This window comes from Dendropsophus ebraccatus, chromosome 10 (assembly GCF_027789765.1).
Source record: "Dendropsophus ebraccatus isolate aDenEbr1 chromosome 10, aDenEbr1.pat, whole genome shotgun sequence".
Lineage (NCBI taxonomy): Eukaryota > Metazoa > Chordata > Amphibia > Anura > Hylidae > Dendropsophus > Dendropsophus ebraccatus.
In genome coordinates, this window is record NC_091463.1 from 86,093,727 (window position 1) to 86,108,264 (window position 14,538).

The window sequence follows — 14,538 nt, forward strand, 5'->3', positions numbered from 1 at the left end:
ATGAGTTACGATCGATACGTTGCAGTGTGTAACCCTCTACAATACAATATAATTATGAATGGCAAAGTCTGCTCTTTGTTGATCTTAGCCTCTTGGCTCCTCGGGTTTTTAATGGTTGTCCCAGTGTTTTCTGTTACCTATAACATCAATTGTTTTCAAGCAACTGAAATCAACCACTTCTTCTGTGACCTTCTGGTCATCATAAAGCTGTTTTGCTACAAGGCCTTCAACATGGAAAACTTGATTTACGTGGAGTCAATCTTCATCGGCTTCCTGCCCCTTACACTCACGCTAACGTCTTATGTCTTCATCATCAAGAATGTTTTTCAGATCCGGTCCAGCACGGGCAGGTGGAAAACCTTCTATACGTGTTCTTCTCATATCACTGTTGTTTTACTCCTCTACGTCACAATATTCTGTGTCTACATGAGACCTTCGCAGTCATTCACTTTAGAGTCAGACAAGCTTCTCACGCTGTTTTACACTGCACTAACACCTATGTTGAATCCTCTCATTTACAGCCTGAAAAACAAAGATGTTAAAATGGCCTTCAGACGTCTGGTCAAGAAGAATAAAATATTATTCTGATCATGTAGTAATTTTTCTGTTCACAACAACCAGCTCAGGCAGCGGTGAGGGAGGAAGGAGGCTTGCATGCTGCAGCTCAGCCCGGTCTCTATGACTCTTTAGCTTAGACATAAAACATAATTTTATATTTCTTCAAGCAGCCATCAGCAGGTGTCATTGGTTTTACCTCCCTATCTGCCCATGTCTGCAGCCCTGAGTATGGTATACAGCTGACAGATTCCCTTTAAAAGTTTACGTTATCGATTTACTATAGATATCTCTAAATCATACGTGCATTATCCTTTTAAGTCCACATAAAATATGGTTGATTCTTAACTCTGAGGCTGAATGGGACCCGAAACGTAGGAGAAAACTTGGGTTGTCCTATTCCCATTCCAACTAGTATCAAAACCTGTAAAATCCTGGGTTTACACTACGTATATTTCAGTCAGTATTGTGGTCCTCATATTGCAACCAAAACCAGGAGTGGATTAAAAACACAGAAAGGATTTGTTCACACAATGTTGAAATTGAGTGGATGGCCGCCATTTAAAGGCAAATATTTGCTGGTATTTTAAAACAACGGCTGTTGTATTGAAATAATGGCCGTTATTTACTGTTATATGGCGGCCACCCACTCAATTTCACCATTGTGTGGACAGAGCCTTTCTGTGTTTTTAATCCACTCCTGGTTTTGGTTGCAATATGAGGACCACAATACTGACTGACATATACGTAGTGTGAACCCAGCCTCAGGCAAAGGTCTAAAAGTAAGGCTGTGGAGTCGGAGTTGTAGAGTCGGAGCTTAAGGTGACAGTCATCCCCTTTTTGCATTCTGACATCTCTACACAGGTGTAAAGGGTAAATTTAGCAGTTTTCATACCTTATTTTATATCATACATCATGGTGCTTGTTCAAGTAAAAAGTCATTTTTTATCAACTGCAGATTGTGTTAAGTGGGCAGGGCCTCGCGGCATTAGCGTCACTTAGCCCAGCCCACAACACCACAGTTGGCCCTGCCCCCTCGTCGGCCATTGGAACTGGCTGGCCGAAAGGCCTAGACCCCACCCCCTTTATGTCGACCAACCAATGGGCGTCAAGGGGGTGGGGTCAACTGTGCAGTTGTGGGCGGGGCTAAGTGGTGCTAATGCCACGAGGCCACGCCCACTTAATACAATCTGCAGTTGATAAAAGGACACTTTTTACTTGAACAAGCACCATGACGTATGATATCAAATAAGGTATGAAAAACGCTAAATTTACCCTTTCCACCTGTGTAGAGATGTCAGAATGCAAAAAGGGGGTGATAGTGTCACTTTAAACTAGTTTTGATTGGAAAAAATGTACTGACTCTGACTCGTCATTAGCCGCGATTGGCTGAGCATAACTGTGTTTAGCCAATCGCGGCTGAGCACAGTTGTGACGCGGCGTAGGGGGGACGGCGGCAGGGATTCGGCCGTCCGTCCAAAGATGACGTTTGGCACAAGATGGCGGAGGGCCTCGACACGGATCAGGTAATGTATAATGCACCACACACTTCCGGGTACACGGGCGGGGGTGGTGGGACACGGGGAAGGAGGCGATTCACAGACATAACATACATTACAAAGTTGTATAACTTTGTAATGTGTGTTATTCTGTGAATAATTTTTTAGCGCCGCACTACCCCTTTAAGGCTGCAGCAGGCTGTGTGTGTTAGTGAGAGGTAGAAATTAAATGGGGTATTATGGGCAACAGGGAAAAAAAACAGGAAGTAGGGGGCAGCGCCCCTTCAGTGAAGTGTCACACTCATGGTCCCCTGCTGGGCTCCCGCTACTATCATGTCATAGCCCCACTCATAAATGCCCTCTCATCCAATCAGTGACCGTGGTGGGACACAGCTTCAGTCACTGACTGACTGAGCTGGTAGTTCCAATGGGGAAAAATAAAAAAGAATTCTGAAGTCAAGTCGACTCTGTGAGTATATTGCTCCGTAGTGTTGGAGCCAAGTGGGTTTCATTACCCGAAGATTGTGGCTACTTGGTGAGAAAATCACTTTCCTTCACATTCATTGTGTATAATTAGTTCCAATGGGGTCACAATGATTGAAAAGTGCAGACGCTGACAGAGAGCTGATAAATCTGGGCCTATGTCTGACCTCTATATCACAGCTATCCATTGCAGTTTTCTTTTGTGTATGGTGAATTTTTAGTTCGAAGCATAGAAGATTGTCAGCAGAAAAAGTCCACCTGGTCCCTCTAGTCTAGTTTTGAGTTCTTCAGGACATGGTGGCTGGAGACTGGCTGCATCCACTGCACACACCGGAGAATCTACTTTATATCTTTGCCTTATTCATTTAGAAGTTGCCCTAGGATCATGTAAGACATTATGGAGACGTTGCTGAGCTTTACACTAGCTTTAAATAACTTCCCTGGTGTCTGATTGAAGATTCATGGCTGGAAGACGACATAATAGTGTTCTGGACGATGGCAGCTGTTCCATTGATGTGAGTGCAGCTAAATTGCAATATCAAACACAACAGGGAAGGTGGTGTGGTTTTATAATAAAGTAGCTGTGCTTTTAAGAATCCTGGATGAACCCTATAAAGAGGTTGTCCGCTCTCTGGGTGTTATTCTTAAAACGTGGATAATTTAACAGGGCGACATGCTGCCAAACCATTATGATATCTTCCCCAATGAGTACATTATTGACAACCGCCCCCTTGATTGCTAGGCCTTCCATGCCATCCTGATGCAATCCCATTAATGACATGGCAGTCACGTGTGAAGGGGTATGTGATAGAGATGAGCGAACCTGGAGCATGCTCGAGTCCATCCGAACCCGAACTTTCGGCATTTGATTAGCGGTGGCTGCCGAACTTGGATAAAGCCCTAAGGCTATGTGGAAAACATGGATATAGTCATTGGCTGTATCCATGCTTTCCAGACAACCTTAGAGCTTTATCCAAGTTCAGCAGCCCCAGCTAATCAAATACCGAACGTTCGGGTTCGGATCGACTTGAACGCGAACCCGGTTCGCTCATCTCTAGTATGTGACCATTACCTCAGTCACTTCAATAGGAACACATTGGGCCTAATTTACTAATAATTCATTGTCACAGGGTTTTCCTCTGGTATCACACAATCAACAGAGCGAGCTTTGGAGGACCAGCACAGAGCTTTATTAGCAGTAGGGATGGTCCGAACCTGCCGAGTTTCCGGTTCGTATGAACCAGAACGCTCGGCATCAGATTCCCTCTGTCTGCCAGCTCCGTGGACCGGGCGAATACAGTTGGAGAAACGCCTGGAAAACTGGGATACAGCCTATGGCTATGGCTGTATCCCAGTTTTCCAGGCGGTCCTCCCGCTGGATCCGCCCGCTGCACGGAGCGGGCAGGCAGCGTGAATCATTACCGAGGGTTCGGGTTCGAACTCGGTTCGGACCATCCCTAGTTAGCAGTTCCGACAATAGGAATACACAATCCAATAGGTATCACACAGTCCACCATCCAATAAGCTCACAGGCAGAATCCAGTCCATAGTCCAGGTTGCCAATATCCACAGTAGGGCCTCCACTACACAGAGGGTACAAAACATCCAGGAACACAGGAAACGTTCAAAAACTGCAAATATCCCAACCGACCGTGGTCACAGTCTTTCTCCCATGGATCAATATGGCGGTACAGCTCCTGATGCTTCTTCTCTTTGGGGAGCTGGCCTTAGCATCAGCCTCCCACAAAGGATCTACTACCCCCTGGTCCCTCAGCTTCTTTCCTTATATCCAGGGGTTAGCAGACATCTTCACTGGTTTACAGGCCCCCCAGATCTGGGACTGGAGCCTCAGCAATAAGGACACCGCAGAGGGTGATCTTCCGCATTTGGAATATGTGAAATATTCGATTCGATTGGATTCAATTCGAATAGCTCCCGATATTCGACTATTCGATCGAATATCGAATCCCATTATAGTCTAAGGGAGAAACCTCCTTGGGACTTGGAAATCAAGATTCAACCACTAGGAGGTCACCAAGTGCCCAATAAAACCTCAGGAAATGATGCCAACCACTCTGGATGCATATGGGACAGCAGGGGAAGCATGCCTGGGTACATGACCGTAAAGTACAAGTGTACCTTTTGTTCTAGCGGTACTTGCCTACGTATTAGGTGGTGCGTAATATTAGCGTATGTTTGTTTCTTGTATATTCTGTACATTTGTGAAATAAAAATTGTTTGCAGAGTTATATATTGCTATACAGTGATGTAAATTGCACACATGAATATATAGCATATATATATATATATATATATATATATATACTGCATATATATATATATATCTCCACTTTCAGTATTACGCCACTATCACAGACTATCAACTATAGACTCCGAACACAATATAACCACTTTGTATAATGGAAAAAATACTCGGACAACTTATTTCCTCTATATTAGCGTGGACAGAAAGCCAAATATTAAGCAAAAGAAAATTTATCATGCAGCCATTTAAATCACAAAAATAACAATAACAATAGAAATAAAGGGCTGGTCAGCGCCTTCACTGGACGCACACTGTGCAAATCTCTAGAGGCGGGATAACAGCTATAATATCCCACACACTGTAAACAGCCATATACCGGATATACAATTGTTTTTACAACAATAGAAATAAAGAGCTGGTCAACGCCTTCACTGGACGCAGACTGCGCAAATCTCTAGAGGCGAGATAAAAGCTATATTATCCCACACACTGTATACAGCCATATACCGGATATAGAATTGTTTTTACAACAATAGAAATAAAGTGCTGGTCAGCGCCTTCACTGTACGCAGACTGCGCAAATTTGTGGTAGCAAGATAAAAGTAATTATCCCACAATTACAGTATACACACTGCCTGTCTCACAAATGCTTCTACAGTGTGTGTATACACTGCCTGTCTTACAACAGCTTATAGTGTACACAAACTGCCTGTCTCACACAGGCTTATACAGTGTGTGTATACACTGCCTGTCTCACAACAGCTTATACAGTGTAGACACACTGCCTGTCTCACAACAGCTTGGAAAAATAGTTTCAGCCCTAACAAGAGCTTTTGAGGGTCCCTCCCTACCTAACTTCACCTAAAACCTTCCTCTCCCTGCTTTACAGTCTGTCCGTCTCTAGTTCCAACCAGCAAGTGACACGAATCTGAAATCACTATTCTTTTATTCAGCCAATCACAGTTAGTTTTTTTTTACAGTCCTGCCAACTCCTAGTGCCTGTCCCTACCCCCTGCATGTTTATTGGCTGGAAAAAAGCTCCAGGGGATGTGGGAGGGCGACTCGAATTTTTACTGCATTTTAGCACGAATATTTGACCGCGGTCTACTAGGTCTAATAGTATTCGCTCATCTCTAGTTGGGTGCACAAGACTCTCCTAAAATTAGTAATAATAAGACCATAACAAAAAAATGATGGAACCACCTGCACCCCACAGCATTACAACCATCAATCATCCGTCATGCTGTCGGTTGTGTCCGTTTTTTACGCCAAAATTATTCATGTGGAGCATGCCCTATGTAAATCTGGAAGGCTTTTCACAGGAAAAAATTAAAGCCTGATCCCCACACACACACACACACACACTAGAAGTGGCTGGTTTATAGAATAGAAAACCTGTCAAAAATGATGGTTTGCTTAGTAAATCTGTTGGTTGTGGCAGGTATTAAAGGACACACTCATGACACGCCCACTTGGCAGGTTTCGGGACAAAAATGGTTTGTCTGGTGGACAAATTGTGTCGCACGCCTTTAGTAAATGTGTCGGTCCACTAAAAGTTAACCAAAAATGTACAAAGACCCAACAAACATTAGTAAATCCGGCCCATTGTGCGTTAGCAACCAGCAACGGAGAAGTGAGGGAGACTGAGTGACATTGTAGGGTCATATGGTCCTCCATATGCGCCGTGTCATGGATAGGATCACATCTGGATGGCAAGTGATCAAGGGAGTGGATGATTAGTAATGTACTCACTGGCTAGAAGTAATCATAATGCTAAGGTGTCACCTTGAAAAAAAAAACACCTGGGGAGTGACCAACCCCGTTAAAGTAAATGGGGTTAAGCTGCAATACCATTCACATCCAGGTGTGGTACTATTTTTGGAAAAAGCATCCATGTTTTCCATTCCTGTATAACTATACAAAAAAGGTTATACAAAAATTTGTGTTAGTTCGGTCTTTGTGGCAATAACAAGTTACATCATGTCTGGATGGTTGTTACTCAACCAGGGCTTCGGCCTCCAGAGATACAGTTCCCTTTAAAAGTAATCTCTGAGGATACCCTATCATAATAAATAGTAGGAGGCTTTTTGTAGTGACGCTCCTGGCACTGGCAGAGCAGGTAACACTTTCTAATAACATATGGCACACTCTTAGGTAGATAGGACGGGGTTATATTTTGTATAGTAGTTGCTGTTTTTTAACTGTTCCATATATGTATGATTTTCTTCTGAAAACTTTATTTACTTGTCTTTTTTTTTTTTACTTTTTATGTCGCAATTTCAAGCCTATTTAATAACAAGATTCTGGAACTGTCGGTAACAAAACCTCTCCCCCTTGCCATTCCATGCTTTGCATTCACCTGTGTCACTACGGCCATGCAGAGCCTTAGTAGGAACTGAGAAGAAGCTGCACGTTACAGTGTACTCTTGCTAGACGAGACTCTACCTGAAGGTTCTCTCAGGTAGCTGAAGGTTTATCTCATATGAGATTTTTATGAACTAAACGCTACATACACTTTTTTATGACACAGCTTTGAAATAGGTCTGAATGTCAGATTCGCTATAGTTTTGCTTCTTCTACAGCTCCTTTAAGGGGTTATCCAGTGCTACAAAAACATGGCCAATTTCTTTCAGAGACAGCACGACTCTTGTCCTCAGTTCAGGTGCAGTTTGCAATTAAGCTCCATTCACTTCAATGGAACTGAGCAGCAAAAAAAAAGTGGCCATGTTTTTATAGCCCTGGATAACCCCTTTAAAGACAATGCATACTCTGGGCAATATACCACGAACAAACCCTGCACAATCTCATCTTACAGTCATATGTCCTCCTTTTTGTTATTGTACGTCTGGTTAGCAGAAAGCAAAGGGCGGTTAAAGGGAAATATAAGTGCGGAATCAAACCGCACAGGGTTTGTCTGTTCTGAAAAAAAAAAAAAATAATTGATTTGCATTTAACACATCCATACATAGAAGTTATAGGAAGGAAAATGTAGGACATCTTTATTTATCGTCTTTTGTAAAGTTGCTTAGTTTCATTTTAGATGGATTGGGACAATAAAAAAGACAGTTATGAAGGTTGATTTAGCCTTAAAGGGGTAAAAATGAACTTAGATAATCTGTTGCAGGCAGAGGGGTGCAGGATCATAATTGAAAATGAATACTTACCCATGCCTGTGTCCAGGGCTATACTCATGTCTTCTGCACAGCCGTTGAAAGTAATTTTCGGTTGTGTCCCATGTACGTCACAGCCCCGACTCCTTCTGCTGCAACGTCAAGGAGCAGATGATGGATTGCCCGCTCAGCCAGTCACTGACTGCAGTGGTGTTCCACCCACCCCAGTCACAGGCTCAATGGGTAATCCATCAGCTGGGTATGTGACGTTGCAGCAGCAGAAACTACTGGTGGTCGATGGCTTTAAGATATTAACATCAAATAAATAAGAATACTTTGTTATGTTCCCACACCTCCCGCCTGCCTGATTTTTTTTACCATTATGGGACACTCCTTTAAAATATTTTCTTGTAAGAAAACAGTATCACAAGCTGTGGCAGAACTGCGGCAAACTAGCGAGGACGACAAGTGTATTAACTCTTCTGCTCCCGTAAATCACCTGGCCGGGACCGCCCCTGCAGCCCTCGCTCAACGATCATTGGGCCGTGCAATAGGTTTCTAGAGTTGATCGAATATCAAGCATGCTCGAGTTTATCTGAACCTTAACGTTCGGCATTTGATTAGCGGGGGCTGCTGAAGTTGGATGAAGCTATAAGGTTGTCTGGAAAACATGGATACAGCCAATGACTGTGGTATTGTGGTATTAAAAGAGCCTACAAAGGTATAAGGATATAGTAATGAGTTTGTTTTTTTTAGGGTTTCTTAATTTTTTTTATTTCATCAGCAGATCCTACGATGGAAAATAAGACTCAAACTTGGGTTGAATTTTTTACAATTAAAGGTATAAGTGACTTGCCTCAGTTGCAAACTCCAATCTTCCTCTTGGTTTTGGTCATTTATCTTGCTAGTCTGAGTGGAAATGCGGCAATTTTACTTTTAATCTGCAAAGACCACCAGTTGCGGACTCCCATGTATTACTTCTTGTCTCAGCTTTCCATCATGGACATGTGTTACAGCACAGTCACCATGCATAAGACACTGGTCATGTACATAACAGGGGATAAAACGGTTTCTTTCTCAGCCTGTATCGCACAGATGTATTTCTACATTGTTCTTCTCTGCTGTGAGTTTGTGCTCTTGACCGCTATGAGTTACGATCGATATGTTGCAGTGTGTAACCCTCTACGTTACAGTGCCATCATGAATGGCAAGGTCTGTTCTTTGTTGACCTCGGCTTCTTGGATCCTTGGTTTTTCTGAGGTCACCCCTGCAATCTATATTATCTACGACATCCATTGCTTTCAGTCTAATGAAATCAACCACTTCTTCTGTGACCTTCTGGTCATCATGAAGCTTTTTTGCTACAAGGCCTCCAACATGGAACACTTGATTTATGTGATGTCCATCTTCGTCGGCTTCTTGCCCTTCACACTTACTCTAACTTCTTATGTCTTCATCGTCAAGAACGTTCTTCAGATCCAGTCTAGCACTGGAAGGCATAAAACCTTCTACACGTGTTCCTCTCATATCACTGTTGTTTCCCTCCTTTACATCACATTATTCTGCATCTACATGAGACCTTCCCGATCATTCACTTTAGAGTCGGACAAGCTTCTGATGCTATTCTACACTGCATTAACACCCATGTTAAACCCGCTAATCTACAGCCTGAATAACAAAGATGTCAAAATGGCCTTCAGACATCTGATCAAGAAGAATAAAGTACTGCTATGATCTGGTGGTCATTTGTTCTGTTCACATTAAATGGTTTAGTTTAGGACTTATCAAACATTGTCTACTCGGGCCTCACCAGATTATCCGTATTGATGCTAAGGCCAAACATGTATTACTGCACAGCTTCACACTGCTCCAAGCAAATACCACCTCTAAGTGCACATAATATGTCTTCCAATAGCAGCACAGACCCATCAGCGTCTCTTCCCATACCACCAAACATTGCACATAATCCCCCAGTACACCTTCTAGTAGCAGCACTGATCCTCAGCACCTCTTACTATGGCAGCACTAAGGGTCCTATTCCACGGGCCAAGCAGGGCCCGAACAACGATGTAAACAAAGTTTACTGGGCCTATTCCACGGCCCAACAATTGTTTAGCGAGGGCTGCAAAGACATCAGTAGTAATGTCCTTGCAGCCCTAGTTTCATACATTACCTGTCCAGGCGCAGGTCTTCTCCTTCTCCCAGTGCCGCACGGCAGCAGCAGCTTCAGAGCGGCCTGTCTGAACTGGCAGACCGCTCAGCCAATCACTGTCTGCGGCGGTCAGCTTAGACAGGCCGCTCCGAAGCTGCTACAGCATGGGACCGTGAGAAGGAGAAGACCTGCGCCTGGACAGGTAATGTATGATGTTTTGAAATCAGGTTTGAACCTTTATTTAGGTTTAAACCTAAATAAATGATCAGCCGATGACAACGATCAGCTGATCGTTCTCCCTATTCCACTGAGCGATAATCAACCGAATCAGGCAGATTATCGCTCCGTGGAATAGGCCTCTAACCCCCTCTAGCTCCATTTCCAGTGACAGCAATGCCCCCTCAGCACCATTTTTTAGTGGCAGCACTGACCCCATCAGCAACTCTTTCAGTTACAGCACTGATTTCCTCTGCACCTATCCCAGTGACAGTCCTGACCTCCTCGACACCTCTTCCAGAGACAGCTCTGGCTTCCTTGGCACCTCTTCCAGTGGCAGTCCTGACTTTCTGCACAACTCTTTAAGTGGCAGCCCTGACCTCCTCACCACCTCTTCCATTGGCAGTCCTAACCTCCTCAGCATCCCTTCGAGTGCCAGTCCTAACGTCTTATCTATTCTTTCCCCTCACCACTCTCCCCATTCTCAGCACAAAGATCTGTTCTAGAGTATGAACCGCCAGCAAATAGAATCCTCATATGTGTACATGCTGAAGCACACAAGCTTTCCCCTGGAATATATTACATGGACTGCCTGGACCATGCTAAGGAGGAGAGGTAGGATCTCTTCTTACCTCGGGGCTCTTCACACTCAGTTACAGTGACTGGCTGAAGGACCTGTGATGACATCATTGCAGGTTCTTTACCCACTCTAAACATAAAGCTGTGGCCTCACAGCTAGTGTAGAGCAAACCTGTCAAAATGTTTGAGTTCGGCACCGTTATCTGAACCTGAACGCTCGGCCCTGGGTTCCCCGTGGCAGCCCTAGGCCTACCAGAACATGGATACAGCAATAGCCATAGGACTCCCTAGAGGGACATCCAGCTTCTGCAGCCAAGGTGAATCAAATGCTGAGCGTTTGGATAACATTGCCGAACATTTTCACAGGTTCATTCAACACTACTCATCGCCAAGTAGACCGGAGGCCGGAATTACTGCCAAAGAGGCTTTACCTAGATCCTGAGTAACAGCTCTTAATACTTTTGTACTGTATACGCAATTGCTGTTTTTAAATTATGATGATAAATTTCTAACATTCTGTTTTTACTTTGTCATTATTGGGTACTGAAAGCAAAATGCTGGGAGGAAACAATCTACTAATATTATTTAGATGGGCACTCTATGGCTGATACTGTTATGGGGCACTCTACTGGCACTACAAGAACTCTATGACTCTATTCACAACTGAACCTACCTACATACACTACTGATGCTACGTACAAGGGCACTCTATAGCTGACTACTAATCCTACATACAGGGGAACTCTATAGTTAACACTACTGATCCTATGTACAAGGGCACTCTATAGCTGACTACTGATCCTACATAGAAGGGCACTCTGTAGATGACTACTGATCGTACATAGAAGGGCACTCTATAGCTGACTACTTATCCTTTGTACAAGGGCACTCTATAGCTGACTACTGATCCTACATACAGGGGCACTCTATAGCTGACACTACTGATCCTATGTACAAGGGAACTCTATAGCTGACTACTTATGCTTTGTACAAGGGCACTCTATAGCTGACTACTGATCCTACATGGAAGGGCACTCTATAGCTGACTACTGATCCTACATACAGGGGCACTCTATAGCTGACACTACTGATCCTATGTACAAGGGAACTCTATAGTTGACTACTGATCCTACATGGAAGGGCACTCTGTAGCTGACTACTGATCCTACATACAGGGGCACTCTATAGCTGACACTACTGATCCTATGTACAAGGGCACTCTGTAGCTGACTACTGACCCTACACAGAAGGGCACTCTATAGCTGACTACTGATCGTACACGGAAGGGCACTCTATAGCTGACTACTTATCCTTTGTACAAGGGCACTCTATAGCTGACTACTGATCCTACATGGAAGGGCACTCTATAGCTGACTACTGATCATACATGGAAGGGCACTCTATAGCTGACTACTGATCCTATCTACAAGGGCACTCTATAGCTGACACTACTGATCCTATCTACAAGGGCACTATATAGCTGACTACTTATCCTTTGTACAAGGGCACTCTGTAGCTGACTACTGATCCTACACAGAAGGGCACTCTATAGCTGACTACTGATCATACATGGAAGGGCACTCTATAGCTGACTACTGATCATACATGGAAGGGCACTCTATAGCTGACACTACTGATCCTACATACAGGGGCACCCTATAGCTGACTACTGACCCTGCACAGAAGGGCACTCTATAGCGGACTACTGATCCTACACAGAAGGGCACTTTATAGCTGACTACTGATCCTACATGAAAGGGCACTCTATAGCTGACTACTGATCCTACATACAGGGGTACTTTATAACAGCACTTTGCGGAAGGGCATATACAGGTATAGATGACAACGTTTATAGCACACTACTAGTCCTAAATACACTGCTAAAAAAAAGGAAACTGAAATAACACATCCTGAATTATTTAAATTTTCTCACTGAATACTTTATTCTGTACAAAGTTGAATGCGCTGACAACAAAATCACACAAAAATCATCAATGGAAATCACATGTATTAACCAATGGAGGGCTGGATTTGGAGTCACACACAAAATTTAACTGGAAAAACACACTCCAGGCTGACCGAACTTTGATGTCCTTATACCAAGTCACAATGAGGCTGAGTATTGTGTTGGCCTCCACGTGTCTGTATGACCTCCCTACACCGCCAGGGCATGCTCCTGATGAGGTGGCGGATGGTCTCCTGAGGGATCTCCTCCCAGACCTGGACTAAAGCATCCGCCAACTTCTGGACAGTCTGTAGTGCATGGTGCATGGTGGATGGAGCGAGACATGATGTCACGGATGTGTACAATAGGATTCAGGTCTGGGGAACGGCCGGGCCAGTCCATAGCTTCAATGCATTCATCTTACAGGAACTGCTGACACTCCACCCGCATGAGGTCTAGCATTGTCCTGCATTAGGAGGAACCACAGAAACGTTACCCCACACCATTACTGACCCACTGCCAAACCGGTCATGCTGAAGGATGTTTCAGGCAGATCACTCTCTGCGGCATCTCCAGACTCTGTCACATGTGCTCAGTGTGAACCAGCTTTCATCTGTGAAGAGCCCAGGGCGCATTTGCCAACCCTGGCCATATATAAACTTAAGAGGACGAAGCGATACCAGACAGCTAGTACTGCAGAGCTGTCACCCTGTACACTGGCAAAGAAACCCCCACATCGCTGCGGAGCCTCCAGTCACCACAGGGCACCCCAACCTACTGACGCAAAGCATTTGAACGCAAACTACGGCAGTCAGATTCATTTTAAAGTGTCACTTTCGTTTCACAAAATTTTGACAAGTCATAGAGACATGTGATAAGTTTTCATCGGCCCTGGTCTGATCAGGAGAATCAGCATGATCAGCTGAGTTTCGTTATAATCCCGACTGATCACGTGACACAGAGTCGGGAGAGGAGCAGGTTTAGCGCGGTCTTCTCCCGATCAATACAGGTCTGAACACTCAGACCCTGACCGATCAAAACTTTTGACATGTCTCTACGACATGTCAAAAGTTTTGTGAAGCGACAGGGACACTTTAAGGACATAGATTACACCAGTATCTGACTGACTGTTCATCTGCTTGTCACCATCGCCCGCATTTCCGTACATATACACAGTGGGGGAGATTTACCAAACATGGTGTAAAGTGAAACTGGCCCAGTTGCCCCTAGCAACCAATCAGATTCCGCTTTACATTCCTCACAGACTCTTTAGAAAATGAAAGGTGGAATCTGATTGGTTGCTAGGGGCAACTGAGCCAGTTTCACTTAACACCATGTTTGATAAATCTCCCATAGTATATATACATACACATATCGTTTGTGTAGTGCACCCTTAATGGAATTAAATAATCTTTGGTTCTTTTATCTTGATCCACGAATCCCACACATACATGTTCTCGGTCTAATGTTACCAACGTCTGGTTTTTGGCCTAATATAGTCAGATAACGGACCAGGCTTATATCTAATTAGATTCCGCTGGCAGTACTACTGGATGGAGATGGCCCTGTTTTATGCTGCGTTTACACAAAACGATAATTGGCCCTATCGTACGATTAACGATGTCGGAGTAACAATTTCTTTTCATAACGATCAGTGCTTAAACGGAACAATATATCGTACGGAAAATTCGTTTTGCGATCGCTTAAGCCTATCTCACAGATTGGTGAAATCG

The 14,538-nt window shown here is 44.0% G+C and overlaps 2 protein-coding genes across 2 annotated transcripts; both read left to right on the forward strand.

Annotated features, from left to right (window-relative positions):
- Positions 1 to 588, forward strand: LOC138766486 (olfactory receptor 5AR1-like). Its single transcript, XM_069944076.1, has one exon. The coding sequence runs from the start codon at positions 1 to 3 to the stop codon at positions 586 to 588; it is 588 nt and encodes a 195-aa protein (XP_069800177.1).
- An 8,120-nt stretch (positions 589 to 8,708) lies between these two features.
- LOC138766487 (olfactory receptor 8G17-like) lies at positions 8,709 to 9,647 on the forward strand. The gene has a single exon (XM_069944078.1). It carries the CDS (start codon positions 8,709 to 8,711, stop codon positions 9,645 to 9,647), a length of 939 nt encoding a protein of 312 aa, XP_069800179.1.
- Positions 9,648 to 14,538: the final 4,891 nt, after the last annotated feature.

What these genes read in the sequence shown, in the direction of transcription:
- LOC138766486 (XM_069944076.1), top strand. Translation starts at nt 1, where the DNA reads ATGAGTTACGATCGATACGTTGCAGTGTGTAACCCTCTACAATACAAT.
- LOC138766487 (XM_069944078.1), top strand. Translation starts at nt 8,709, where the DNA reads ATGGAAAATAAGACTCAAACTTGGGTTGAATTTTTTACAATTAAAGGT.